At 48.9% G+C, this 13,646-nt stretch overlaps 1 protein-coding gene across 5 annotated transcripts in view; it reads left to right on the plus strand.

The window, feature by feature from the left end:
* Nucleotides 1-13,646, plus strand: part of LOC149433904 (NACHT, LRR and PYD domains-containing protein 12-like) — an 89,665-nt gene that overhangs the window by 5,663 nt on the left and 70,356 nt on the right. For all 5 annotated transcript variants that reach the window (XM_089664288.1, XM_089664289.1, XM_089664284.1 and 2 more), the window contains exons 2-3: nucleotides 6,199-6,299; nucleotides 11,071-11,252. In XM_089664288.1, coding sequence (XP_089520414.1) covers nucleotides 6,269-6,299; nucleotides 11,071-11,252 — 213 coding nt within the window. In that variant the 5' untranslated portion in view covers nucleotides 6,199-6,268. The remainder of the gene's footprint in view (nucleotides 1-6,198; nucleotides 6,300-11,070; nucleotides 11,253-13,646) is intronic.

Here is a 13,646-nt window from a genome sequence, read left to right on the forward strand (position 1 = left end):
GCCGACAAGTGCTAACAGAGATCAGGCCTGATTCTGAGAAAACTGCGGTTTTGTGTGCAATGTATTAAGTGACAGTGACCTACTGACCCTGCACTTGCTGGGGGAGAAGGGGGAGTAAGCGTAGGGGCTAAACGCAGGTGTTGGCAGGTGCCGGGGCTGATCCCGCTAACGCTGCATTTTTGGGGACGCTATACTAATGTGAACGCTTGTATAGTGCTGATCTGATCAAAGATATTGATCCGTTCAGACACTATACTAGCAATGGAGGTTTATTGTGTATGAGCGTCTTCCTGGCAATCAAGGGGTTAAATGTGATGACTGGTGTACTGAAGGGCAATCTGATGCTATCTGGGAGGGGCGAGAAAACCACGGGAGTGCGAATCACATGTATGTGTGTGTGTGTGTGTGTGTATACTGTATATATATATATATATATATATATATATGTATATGTGATTTTGCGCACCCATCCGCCCTGTAGCAGTATTTCTGCTATAGAGCGGTCAGGAAGCGGTTACAGAAGTGTTTTGTGTTACGTCACTGCGTTACTTTAACTGACAATTGCGCGGTAATGCAACACTGCACCCAAATTAAATTTACGTTCTTTTTTTCCCACAAATTGAGCTTTCTTTCGGTGGTATTTGATAGCCTTTTTTTTTTATAGCGCAAAAATTAAAAACGCACAGGCGGACAATTTTGAAAAAAAAAACAATATTTGGGACTTTTTGCTATAAAACATGTCCAGTAAAAAAATAAATCTAATTTTGTCATAAATTTAAGCCAAAATGTATTCTGCGACGTCTTTGCTAAAAAAAAATCCCAATACGTGTAAATTAACCACTTGCCTACCGGGCACTTATACCCCCTTCCTTACCAGGCCAATTTTCAGCTTTCAGCGCTGCCGCACTTTGATTGACAATTGCGCGGTCATGCAACATTGTACCCATATGAAATTTTGATCATTTTTTTCTCACAAATAGAGCTTTCTTTTGGTGGTATTTAATCGCCACTGGGCGCTTTACTTTTTGCGCTATAAATTAAAAAAAGTGCAAAAAATTTGAAAAAAAAAAAAAAGTTTATTTCTTTCTTTTATAAAATTTTTCAAACAGGTATTTTTTCTCCTTCACTGATTTGCGTTGATGAGGCGGCACTGATGGGCACTGATAGGCGGCACTGATGGGCACTGATAGGCAGCACTAAAGGGCACTGATAGGCAGTACTAATGAGGTGGCACGGATAGGCGGCACTGATAGACAGCACTAATTAGGGGTCACGGATAGGCGGCACTGATATGCAGCACTGATAGGCGGCACTGATAGGTGACACTGATGATGGGTACTGATAGACGGCACTGACTGGCATCACTTCTGGGCACTGACTGGCGGCACTGACTGGCACAACCCCTGGGCACTGACTGGTGGCACTGACTGGCAGCACTGGTGGGTGGCACTGGTGGGTGGCACTGGTGGACAGCACTGGTGGGTGGGCACATGCGGGTGGCACTGGTGGGCACAGGTGGGTGGCACTGGTGGGCACAGGTGGGTGGGCACAGGTGGGTGGCACTTCTGGGCACATGTAGGTGGCACTTCTGGGCACAGGTAGGTGGCACTGCAGAGTGGCACAGGTGGGGGCACTGCTGGGCACAGGTGGGGGCACTGCTGGGCACAGGTGGGGGCACTGCTGGGAATGGGTGGGCGGGGCTAGTGGGCGCACTGCTGACCAGAAATGCGGGGGTCACTGCTGGGCACCGATCATCAGGGCACTGATCATCAGTGCCCTGATGATCGGTGCCGATCCCCGCTGTGACAACTGCCGGTTCTCGGCAGTACTTTCCTCACGATCTGACAGCGTGAGGAAAGTGCAGCCGAGAACCGGCACTTGCATTTTCCTGTGATCAGCGTGTCATTGGACACCGCTGATCACGTGGTAAAAGGCCGGTGGGCTCGGCCTTTCACCACATCTCCTGATCAGCTGTGTCCGTAGGACACAGCGATCACGGAGATCGCCGGGTGCGCGCCCCCTGGGGCGCGCAGGAGAGCGCGTTCTGGGAGGACGTCATATGACGTCCACTCAGAACTGGCCGGCCGCGGTGAAGCCGTCTTTCGGCTATGCGCGGTCGGCTAGTGGTTAATTGATTTACGTGAAAGTTATAGCGTTTACAAATGGCGGGAAAGATACTGGGATTTTTTTTTTTTATACTAATAATGGCGGCGATCAGCGACTTACGGTGGTGATCAGTGATTTATGACAGTGATCAGCGACTTATGGCGGGACTGCGGCGGACATATTGACACTGTGGGGGATCTGACCTGGGGTCACTGACATCCCCAGTGACACCAATACAGTTATCAGTGCAAGAAAACACTGACACTGTACTAATGGCACCGGGGAGGAAGGAGTTAACATTTTTAGGTGATCAAAGAGTTAACTGTGTGAGGGGCGTGTTTTACTATTGGGCTGGGGGGTGTACTTCACAGGAACATGCTGATCCCGAGAGCTAAACTCCACTCTCAGGAACAGCGTGCTAAGAGCTGACAGGGAGCAGAGCTGCATTGTAAACAATGCAGCTGTGCTCTGTGTCACTGTTTTTTGGCAATCACCGGGACCCGGCGGGTAATGATTGGCCGGGACCCGGTGACTGACACCCGCGGCCGCGATCGACGGTGCGGGTAGGGCGGTCGCGTGCCTCCTACCTGTTTTGCTAAATGACGTTTTAAAACGTCGTTTAGCACAGCGGTGCCGCCCTGCTGCAGTATATACAAAAACACAATATATTGCCAATTATTTGGTAACATATAAAAGATGATGGTATGCTGAGTGAATGGATACCAAACATGACATGCTTTAAAACTGTGCATGCCCCGTGCAATGGTGACAAATTGCATACATTTTTAATATCCATAGGCAACACTTTAAAAGCCTTTACAAGCTACCATTTTAGATTTACAGAGGAGGTCTAGTGTTAGAATTACTGCCCTTGATCTGACGTTCACGGTGATACCTCACATGCATGGTGCAACCGCTGTTTACATACCGGCACAGGGTCAAAGCTCACAAACGCAGGTGCTTTTTTTTCTTTTTATCACTTTTAATGCTATCACAAGGAATGCAAATATTCCCTATAACTTCAATGGGCATTGTCATATATTTTTTTTTGAGAAATCTGGGGTCTCAGGCTTTAGATATCTGTGGACCAATACAACCGCAATTCATTTTTTTTTTTTTAGTAAGCCCATGTTGAGGGATAAGCCCAAAAAAAAAAATTTAAATTCGGAAACCGTAATGGGTTTCCATGCAAATAGTCTGGCAAGGTTTGAATTTGGGTTAGCAGCGATAAATTGTGCATCTAAATGGCTTTGATCCACAATCAATGCATACAGATCTACCATGAAAAACAGCTCCACAAAAATCAAGGGGAGTAGTTAAATTTGCCATTTCCACCTGATTTCCAGGTTGGACAGTGAATGGGGGAAGTATGGGTGCTGCAGAATTTTTTGGGCTGCCAATCGGGACTTGCAAGCACATCCGGAAGGATACTAGGGGCTCTACGGGCCTGTGTGCAAATTCTTGGTGGTTGCGGGACAATACTTGCGCTCGCCACTGCACCAGCTTGTACTGCACTTATGAGATTCGCCACGTTACCAAGTCATACTGTAGTGCTGGTATGTGAAAGACCAGGATGTACTAGGCCGCTGGTGCTTGTGAGTTCATCAAAAGGTAACGCGGCACTAGTACTGGCACTCTGCTGCATATGAGAGTCATCAAAATTTACCGGTAAGTGCTAGCAGAGATCAGGCCTGATTCTGCAAACACTGCTTTTTGTATGCAATGTATCAAGTGAGAGTGACCTACTGACACTGCACTTGCTGGGGGGAGAAGGGGGGGTAAGCGTAGGGGCTAAACGCAGGTGCCGGCAGGTGTCAGGGCTGATCCCGCTAACGCTGCGTTTTTGGGGACAGCATACTAATGTGAGGGGATTGGGGGGAATATTGTGCTGGGGGAGAGATTGGAGGGGGGGGGGGAATTGTGCTAGGAGAGGGGATTGGGGTGGTTTTGTGTTGGGGGGGTGCTAGGAGGTGGAATTAGGGTGAATTTGTGTTAGGAGGGGAGACTGGGGAGAGAATTGTGCGTGAGAGGGGGAATTTGAGGGGGGGGGGTTGTACTAGGACTGGGGATTGGGGTGTACTTGTGTAAGGAGGGGAAATGGGGGGGGGCGTGATTTGGGTGGGGAGGAATGATTTGTGGTGGGCAGGGATTTAGGGGAATTTGTGTTAGGAGGTGGGAGTGGGGGGGATTTATACTAGGAGGGGGGATTTGGTGCAGGGGATGCGTGCTAGGAGGGTTGAAGTAGAACTACAGGTGAAGTTTCATTATTTTTTGGTGGGAGGATGCACAATAGTCTAGCCCCGCTCTGATCTCAGCTCATACTTGGATGCAGTAAAATGCCGCTTTGTGAATTCTCCCCTGCATGCTTACATGAATGCACTGCACCCCGCTGTCATACCCCGCGTGTTGCTGTACGAAATGTGAACAAGGCCTTGGATGACTTTCACATGGTGTGACATAAATGTACAGATTTGAGTAGCTGAGACGTGACCTGTAGCAATATGTAATCCTAAATGTAGTTTCAGTCCTCGTCATTAAAGAAATAAGGTATTCAGAGACAGATGGTCATCAATTAGCATCTGAAGGGACTAGCTTCCTCTGGAAGTGGCACATGGGTGCTAATAAGATTTTGTCACCTATATGTAATCAGACTCTGCCATCTTCCTGAAGTTTAAAAGAGAAACGCAGACGTTTCGGCTTCATGACACAAGAGTGGCTCCGATCTGTCTCCCTGACATTGGGAGCTCTAAAAGTATATACATACATCAAAGGAGTATGTTTCATCCCTCATACAAGCTGAAATATTAGTTGCAGAGAGATGAAAATACTTCCTTCTGATGGGGCACTCTGTAGGCCACATCAGCATATAATACTATATTTGTGGCCTATGTAGAATGCCAGGAAAATGCAGGAAATGGTTATATGGCACTGGAGTGCAATAGTGGAACAGTGATTGGTACTGTCACGATCGGACCGATGCGCTGGTGTTCGAAATTTAATCCCCAACTTGGTGATTCAAGCTGGTCTTGGTCCAATTGATTTTGGGCAGTTCAGCACCCAGAACATCCTGTGGGTGGGTACAGGAACACCCCCCAGAGGCAATTGGCCCAGGAGTCATGTCCAGCCCACGTCCATATTCCCATAAATTGAGGACTGGAGCTATGGACATTGTGATTCTTATGGAGTCAGTTCGATTTGACTGACGGATTGCTGATTCTCCCTGACTTGCTCCAGTCGCAGGATAGATCTTGGTAAAAGTTTTATCTCTGTTTTATATTCCCTTTTAGTTTATAGTGAATAGTCTATATGTGTCTTCTTGTGTTTTTGTAACTTTTTATACTTTGTACGTATTTTATGCACTGCCCACTTTCGGGATATTAAATCTTAAAATTAATAAGTGACTTCTGGGTATGTAAGCTCGGGCTCATATTTCCAGAGAGATTAGATTGTATTATATTTTAGTGCCTTTAAATGCTCGGTCAAGTTCATTGCCAATCTGTATGCAATTGCACTGCGTGTTGGCAGATTGCGTGCAGATTGTAAAGGTAACAGATCTGCCAGACAGAGATCTGTGTGTGTGGGGTGTCCCAGCAGACCGTTCTGTGGATAAACTGTTGGGTGGTGGCAAGCTACCGTTTGTGGTGTCTGGTGCGGGGGGGGGGGGGGGGGGTGTGGACAGTGGAAGAGTGATTAACAGCGGGGTTCTAGCTTGTAGGATAGCTGGAGGGATCCTAGAAGGGTGTGATTGCTAAGCTGATCCTCAACTCTAATCAGTGCACCAAATTGTATATAAGATTTGTATCTGCCAGTGTGTGGTCAGCCATCTGGATTGGAGTCTCCCCCCAGTGGTGGCCAAGAGGTAGTGCGGGCTGTGGATGTACATCACGGCTGGTCTTATATACGGTTTTATATATTCAAAGTTTAGTCCCCCTTTATTCCCTCTTACCCCAAGTCACGGCCGCACGTGCGCGCCTCGGTTAGCTAGTCGCTGTGGGCGTGGCGTGTAGGTGACCTGTGACACACAGCTTTTATTATTTGTCGATAAATTCTTTTTCATCCATATACCAACATTCACGTGATCTCTATTACCAGCGCAGATCATCAGAAAGGCAACGATTGTGTCCCGTGTCTCGTGTACTCGACAGTCTGATTGCTGTCCCAAATGGAGAGATCCAACCAGCAGGAATTACCTGGTAAGCATCAATAAGTTGTTCTATTTTATTTATATCATGTTTACATTAACCACTTCTCGTCCAGCCCATGTACATAAACGGCCGGGCGGGAGCAGTGCAGGAGCGGATGGCCGTTTATAAACGGCCTCCGCATTCACTGCCTGCCGGGAGCGCGTGGCATCGCGGTCTGGTGCCCGCTGTACGGGACTTCTGTGTGATGTCCCAATCATGTGATCACTGATTGGCCAACCAGTGATCACATGAATAGTAGTAAGCAAGATGTCACTTCCTGACTTCCTTGCTTACTACTAGTGAAATCTGTGAATGATCACAGAGGTCACATGGTACAGGGCTATTCACAACACCCTTGTATCATGTGACAAGCTGTGACCAATCACAGCTCACACAGAATTTCTTAATGGCTGTAGGAATGCAGCCAGAGAGGAGAAATTATTGCTTTTACAGTCTTTATGGGTGTAAAAGCAATCCGTGTAAAAAAAGAAAAAAAAAATCTTCATCACCCCCCACAAGTAGTACAGTGTCACTATGGTGATATTTTACTGCTAGGGTGACAGCATGTTAAAAAAAACATAAATAATAATATAACAAAATAAAATAACTAAAAAGATAGACGAATACATTTTGGGCAAGATTTATGAAGAAATATTATTTGCAAAATGTTATAAGAAAAACACTTTTTTTTTCAAAATGTTTGGACTTTTTCATTTATAGAGCAAAAAAATAAAAATCCCAGCGGTGAATAAATACCACCAAAATAAAGTTTTATCTGTCGCAAAAAAATGCTAAAAAATTTGTATGGGTACAGTGTTGCATGACCGCGCAATTGTCATTCAAAGTGTGATAGCGCTGAAAGCTGAAAATTGGCCTGGGCAGGAAGGGTGTGAAAGTGTCCGGACTGGAAGTGGTTCAAAAGCAACTAAATAACCTAGTAAATAATTGACTAGAAAATTAATATTCAAATATACTTGAATATCGAAGCTGAAGTTTAGTATTTTTTTTTTTGGGGGGGGGGGGGAGGGGTACAACACCAAACAGATCAGTTATATGTAATGATGTGTACTCTATTACCTGCAGGCTGCTGCGTCTTGTAAAATAAATGTAGCGTCTACCTCATAGCCACCGGATATCGCCTGAATCTGATCAATCTGGATTATTAACCACTTAGTGACCACCCACCCGCAATGTAATGAGGATGAGCGGGCGCTGTAGGCGAAGCGATGTACCCGTACACCCCTGCTCACGTCTGGGCTTTGAGCGGCGCCCTCTGTGATTGTACACAGCAGGAGCCTGTCAGCATTAATTCACAGCCAGGACCTGGTGATCGGTGTGCGATCGCAGCCCAGAGCTCTGTGCTGGTGAACAACACAGAGCTCTGTACAGGGGCAGCGATCTGTCAGTTTCTTATCTCTGCAAAGCAAGGGTGAGTAACTGAGAGATCGCTAAGTAAAAGCAGCACACTTTACACACATTACACATAGTTAGGCACACATTTAACCCCTTGAGTACCCCGAGATGTTAACCCCTTTCCAGCCGGTGTATAGTACAGAGGCAGTTTGTAGTATTATCAGGGCTCAAAATTTCAAGTCCTGAACTACTAGCCAGGACTTAAGAATTGCTTACCACTAGGTGCCCCACCCAACCCCTATCCTGCCCCTCCCTTAATTCCGCCCCTAAACACGCAATTATCTCATAAAATGTAACTTAAATGTTTTATACAGAATGAAGGAAGGAAATGGCAAGAAGGAAGGGAGGGAGGAGTGGAAGGAAGGGAGGGAGAAAGGAAGGGGTGGAAGGAAGGAAGGGTGGAAGGAAGAGAGGGAGGGGTGAAAAGGAAGGTAGATGTGAAAGGGTGGGAGGGAAGGAAGGTTGAGGTGGGAGGGGTGGAAGGGAGGGGTGCAAGGAACAGAGGGAGGGGTGCAAAGGAAGAGAGGAGTAGAAGGGAGGGAGGGGTGAAAGGAAGGGAGGAGTGGAAGGGCGGGAGGAGTGGAAGGGCGGGAGGGGTGGAAGGAAGGGAGTGGAGGGAGGTGTGGAAGGAAGGGAGAGAGATGTGGAAGGGAAGGGAAGGGAAGGAAGGTTGGGAAGGAAGGGTGGGAGGGGGGAAGATGTGAAGGAAGGGAGGGAGTGGTGGAAGGAAGGAATGGAGGGAGGGTGGAAGGAAGACAAGGAGGGGTAAAAGGAAAGAAGGGAGGGGTGGGTGGAAGGAAGGAAGGGAGGGGTGAGTGGGTTATTAGGAGGAAAGGAAGGGGTGGGTTGAAGGAAAGAAGGGAGTGGTGGGTGGGTGGGTGGAAGGAAGGAAGGGAGGGGTGGGTGGAAGGAAGGAAGGGAGGAGTGGGTGGAAGGAAGGGAGGAGTGGGTGGAAGGAAGGGATGTCAGACTCAAATGACTCAGTCAGAAGCATCAGACCTGTCGGCTGCTCTGTTTTCCATTTCCGGCATACACATCCTCAGAAACTGCATGGACTGGAGTGTGGGCGGGTACAGGTGGAGGCAGAGCAGATCCAGCCTCTCTCCCTTCTCCTATTGGTGGGGAGAATGGGGTGAGGGACTGAGCAATGAGGAGCACACAGCTGGGGGGGGGCAGAAAGAAATGTAACGATCAGGGATGATCGGTGCAGCTGTGGGGGCAGTGACAAGCAGCGATTTCCTGTATGACCTTCAATGAAGCAGCTGGAAACCGATTCTCCTCTCCGTTCCAGCCTTCCAGCAGCTTCATTGAAAGTCATACAAGAGATTGCTGCTTGTCCTCCCACTGGTGACCACTCTAGTGATATAAAGATCTATATAGAGGAATTGGGACCTCCTGCTAGTGACCACTCTAGTGATATAAAGATCTATATAGAGAAATTGGGACCTCCTTCCTCCTGCTGGTGACCACTCTTGTGATATATAGAGGAATCAGGACCTCCTTCCTCCTGCTGGTGACCCCCCCTAGTGATGGATTCTAGTACTAGAACTCCCATTGCCTGGTCACACTGTTTGCTCATTTGAAATCATTTCATCATCTAGAATAAGTACCCTCAAACTCTTTCCCTCTGTAGTGCTGGCCAACAATGGACTCCCAGCGTTGTACTATCTAAAGCAGGGGTCTCCAAACTTTTCAAACAAAGGTCCAGTTTATGGTTCTTCAGACTTTAAGAGGGCCGGAGTGCGGCCAGTGGGGGTAGAAAATGTTCCGGGCCCAGCATCAGTGAGAATAAACATGGCCTCAGGGATGGTCAGTAGGAGGAAGAATAGTGCCCCATCATTGGTATTAATGGGAGGAATAGTACCCCATAAGTGTTATCGTTGGAAGAAATAGTGCCCCATTGTTGGTGTCAGTGGGAGGAATACTGCTTCATATTATTATTATTATTATACAGTATTTATATAGCACTAAAAGGTTTGCTCAGCGCTGTACATTATAGTGGGGGACAGTACATGAGACAATACAGTAATAAAACAGTACACGAGGGATTCAAGGGCCCTGCTCTTTCGAGCTTTCAATCTAGGAGGGAGGGGATAGTGGTACAGGAGGAAGTGGCTGTGGGGGATGGAGTGGTGGGAGGAGTGGAGGAGATCGGCTGTTAGGTGAGGGTGGGGTAGGCTTCCCTGAAGAGATGGGTTTTCAGGGTGCGCCTAAAGGTGAGGAGGGTAGGTGACAGTCTGATGGATTGGGGTAGTGAGTTCCAGAGGATGGGGGGGAAGTCCTGGAGAAGTCCTGCAGTCGGGCATGGGAGGTGGAGACCAGGTAGCTAGAAAGTAGGAGGTCTTGTGAGGAGCGAAGATTACAGGTTGGGTGGTATTTGGGTATCAGGTCGGTGAGGTAGTTTGGGGCAGCGTTATGAATGGCTTTGTATGTCAGTGTTAGTAGTTTGAATTTAATGCGTTGGGCAATCGGGAGCCAGTGGAGGGAATGACAGAGGGGGGTGGTGGATACGGAGCGGTTGGTGAGGTGGATGAGTCTGGCCGCTGAGTTCAGGATAGACTGAAGCGGGGATAGTCTGTGATGAGGGAGGCCGGTGAGGAGGGAGTTGCAGTAGTCCAGACATGAGATAATAAGGGAGTGAACGAGTTGTTTAGTAGTGTCTGGGGTTAGGAACGAACGTATTTTGGACGTGTTGTGGAGGTGGAGCCTGCATGAGTTTGCCAACGATTGGACATGGGGTTGGAAGGACAGGTTTGAGTCTAGAGTGACACCTAGGACTTTGGCTTGTGGGGTGGGACTGATGGTGGCGTTGTTGGTCGAGATGGCTGGGGGGAAAATCAGGAGCTCGGTTTTGGAAAGGTTCAATTTGAGGAAATGGAGCGACATCTAGTCTGATAAGTCGTTCAGTAGGCTAGTGGTTCGGGCGGAGACTGAAGGGGTGAGGCGAGGGGTGGAGAGGTAAATTTGCGTGTCATCGGCATAGAGGTGGTAGTTGAAGCCGTGGGAGTGTATCAGTTTGCCAAGGGAAGAGGTGTAGATGGAGAAGAGAAGGGGCCCGAGGACAGAGCCTTGGGGGACCCCAACAGAGAGGGGGAGAGAGGGGGAGGTGGTAACATTATAGGTAACGCTGAAGGAGCGTTGGGAGGAATAGAGCCCCAAGGGCTGGATAAAGGCTAGCAAAGGGCCGCATCTGGCCCTTGGGCTGCAGTTTGGAGAGCCCTGCTCTAAAGGAATCCTTTTTTCCTACATGCATTATTTTACTGCTCTCTGCAGATTTAGCAAATCACCCCCATAGACTTTCTCAGTGATAGTTAAGATTCTGAGTTCAAGCCACAATCCTGTAATCACATTTTCTGTGTTTCTGCAGAGGACTTCAGGAGATTTCTTCAGAAGCTGTCTGAGTATGACGATCCATCGCTGAGGAGGATTCACGAGTATTACAGAGATGATCTGATCTACATCCTGGAGAACATGGACACTGAGGCCCTCCTGAAAGAGCTAAAATCTCAGGAAGTCTTTCCCTCCTTCCATATTTCTAAGCTCAAAGCGGTACATTTTTTTGCTTGGAAATCTACCGTTTTTTTATTGTAGGCTGTAATTTTTAGGAATAACTCACTGAAATCTGTCTGAACAAGAGTCTAGTAAACATTCTGGGTATGATAAAACTTGAAACACAAAATCATAAATTATAATTTAATAAATAATCATAAAAAATAATAATATACTGTATTTTTCGCTCCGTAAGACGCACTTTTTTCCCCCCAAAAAAGGGAGGAAAATGTCAGTGCATCTTATGGAGCGAATATAAAGCGGCCGGTCCAGTATTTCCACCGCCACCATGTCAGAATACCGGGCCGGCCACTCAGCTGAAGGACTTTACCTGTTCCTCGGTCCAGCGCTGCAGTCTTCCTGCGCCGGCTTCTTCCTGCCCCGGCATCTGTGACAGCCGGGTGCCCACTGCACATGTGCGAGAAGGGCTGCGCTTTCTGAATGGTCCGGCGCCTTCTGGGACACATGACAGGTTCCAGAAGACGCCGGGCCATTCACAAAGCGCAGTGCTTCTCGCGCATGCGCATTGGGTACCCGGCTGTCATATGCCGGGTTGGGAAGAAGCCAGCGTGCCTACAGTAAAAGGACAACTCCACGGAAGTGGGATGGGGTACCTGTCAAATTCAGGTACCCGCTCCCCCTCCCTCCCTAAAGGTCCGCAGTCTCTGGTCATCTCCTGTACTGTCCGCAGTGTCTGGTCATCTCCTGTACTGTGTCCGCAGTCTCTGGTCATCCCCTGTACTGTCCGCAGTCTCTGGTCATCTCCTGTACTGTGTCCGCAGTCTCTGGTCATCCCCTGTACTGTCCGCAGTCTCTGGTCATCTCCTGTACTGTGTCCGCAGTCTCTGGTCATCCCCTGTACTGTCCGCAGTGTCTGGTCATCACCTGTACTGTCCGCAGTGTCTGGTCATCTCCTGTACTGTGTCCGCAGTCTCTGGTCATCTCCTGTACTATGTCTGCAGTCTCTGGTCATCCCCTGTACTGTGTCCGCAGTCTCTGGTCATCTCCTGTACTGTGTCCGCAGTGTCTGGTCATCTCCTGTACTGTGTCTCCAGTCTCTGGTCATCTCCTGTACTGTGTCCGCAGTGTCTGGTCATCTCCTGTACTGTGTCCGCAGTCTCTGGTCATCTCCTGTACTGTGTCCGCAGTCTCTGGTCACCTCCTGTACTGTGTCTCCAGTCTCTGGTCACCTCCTGTACTGTGTCCGCAGTGTCTGGTCATCTCCTGTACCATGTCCGCAGTCTCTGGTCATCTCCTGTACTGTGTCCGCAGTGTCTGGTCATCTCCTGTACTGTGTCCGCAGTCTCTGGTCATCCCCTGTACTGTCCGCAGTCTCTGGTCATCCCCTGTACTGTCCGCAGTCTCTGGTCATCCCCTGTACTGTCCGCAGTGTCTGGTCATCCCCTGTACTGTGTCCGCAGTCTCTGGTCATCTCCTGCACTGTCCGCAGTCTCTGGTCATCTCCTGCACTGTCCGCAGTCTCTGATCATCTTCTGTACTGTCCGCAGTCTCTGATCATCTTCTGCACTGTCCGCAGTCTCTGATCATCTTCTGCACTGTCCGCAGTCTCTGGTCATCTCCTGCACTGTCCGCAGTCTCTGGTCATCTCCTGCACTGTCCGCAGTCTCTGGTCATCTCCTGCACTGTCCGCAGTCTCTGGTCATCCCCTGTACTAAGTCCGCAGTCTCTGGTCATCTCCTGTACCGTGTCCGCAGTCTCTGGTCATCTCCTGTACCGTGTCCGCAGTCTCTGGTCATCTCCTGTACCGTGTCCGCAGTCTCTGGTCATCTCCTGTACCGTGTCCGCAGTGTCTGGTCATCCCCTGTACCGTGTCCGCAGTGTCTGGTCATCCCCTGTACCGTGTCCGCAGTGTCTGGTCATCCCCTGTACTGTGTCCGCAGTGTCTGGTCATCTCCTGTACTGTGTCCGCAGTCTCTGGTCATCCCCTGTACTGTCCGCAGTCTCTGGTCATCTCCTGCACTGTCCGCAGTCTCTGATCATCTTCTGTACTGTCCGCAGTCTCTGATCATCTTCTGTACTGTGCGCAGTCTCTGGTCATCTCCTGCACTGTCCGCAGTCTCTGGTCATCTCCTGCACTGTCCGCAGTCTCTGGTCATCCCCTGTACTAAGTCCGCAGTCTCTGGTCATCTCCTGTACCGTGTCCGCAGTCTCTGATCATCTCCTGTACCGTGTCCGCAGTGTCTGGTCATCCCCTGTACCGTGTCCGCAGTGTCTGGTCATCCCCTGTACCGTGTCCGCAGTGTCTGGTCATCTCCTGTACTGTCCACAGTCTCTGGTCATCTCCTGTACTATGTCCGCAGTCTCTGGTCATCTCCTGTACTGTCTGCAGTCTCTGGTCATCTCCTGTACTGTCTGCAGTCTCTGTCATCTCCT

Source organism: Staurois parvus, unplaced genomic scaffold (assembly GCF_062004578.1).
Source record: "Staurois parvus isolate SC_StPar_1 unplaced genomic scaffold, SC_StPar_1.0 ptg001879l, whole genome shotgun sequence".
Taxonomy (NCBI): Eukaryota; Metazoa; Chordata; class Amphibia; order Anura; family Ranidae; genus Staurois; species Staurois parvus.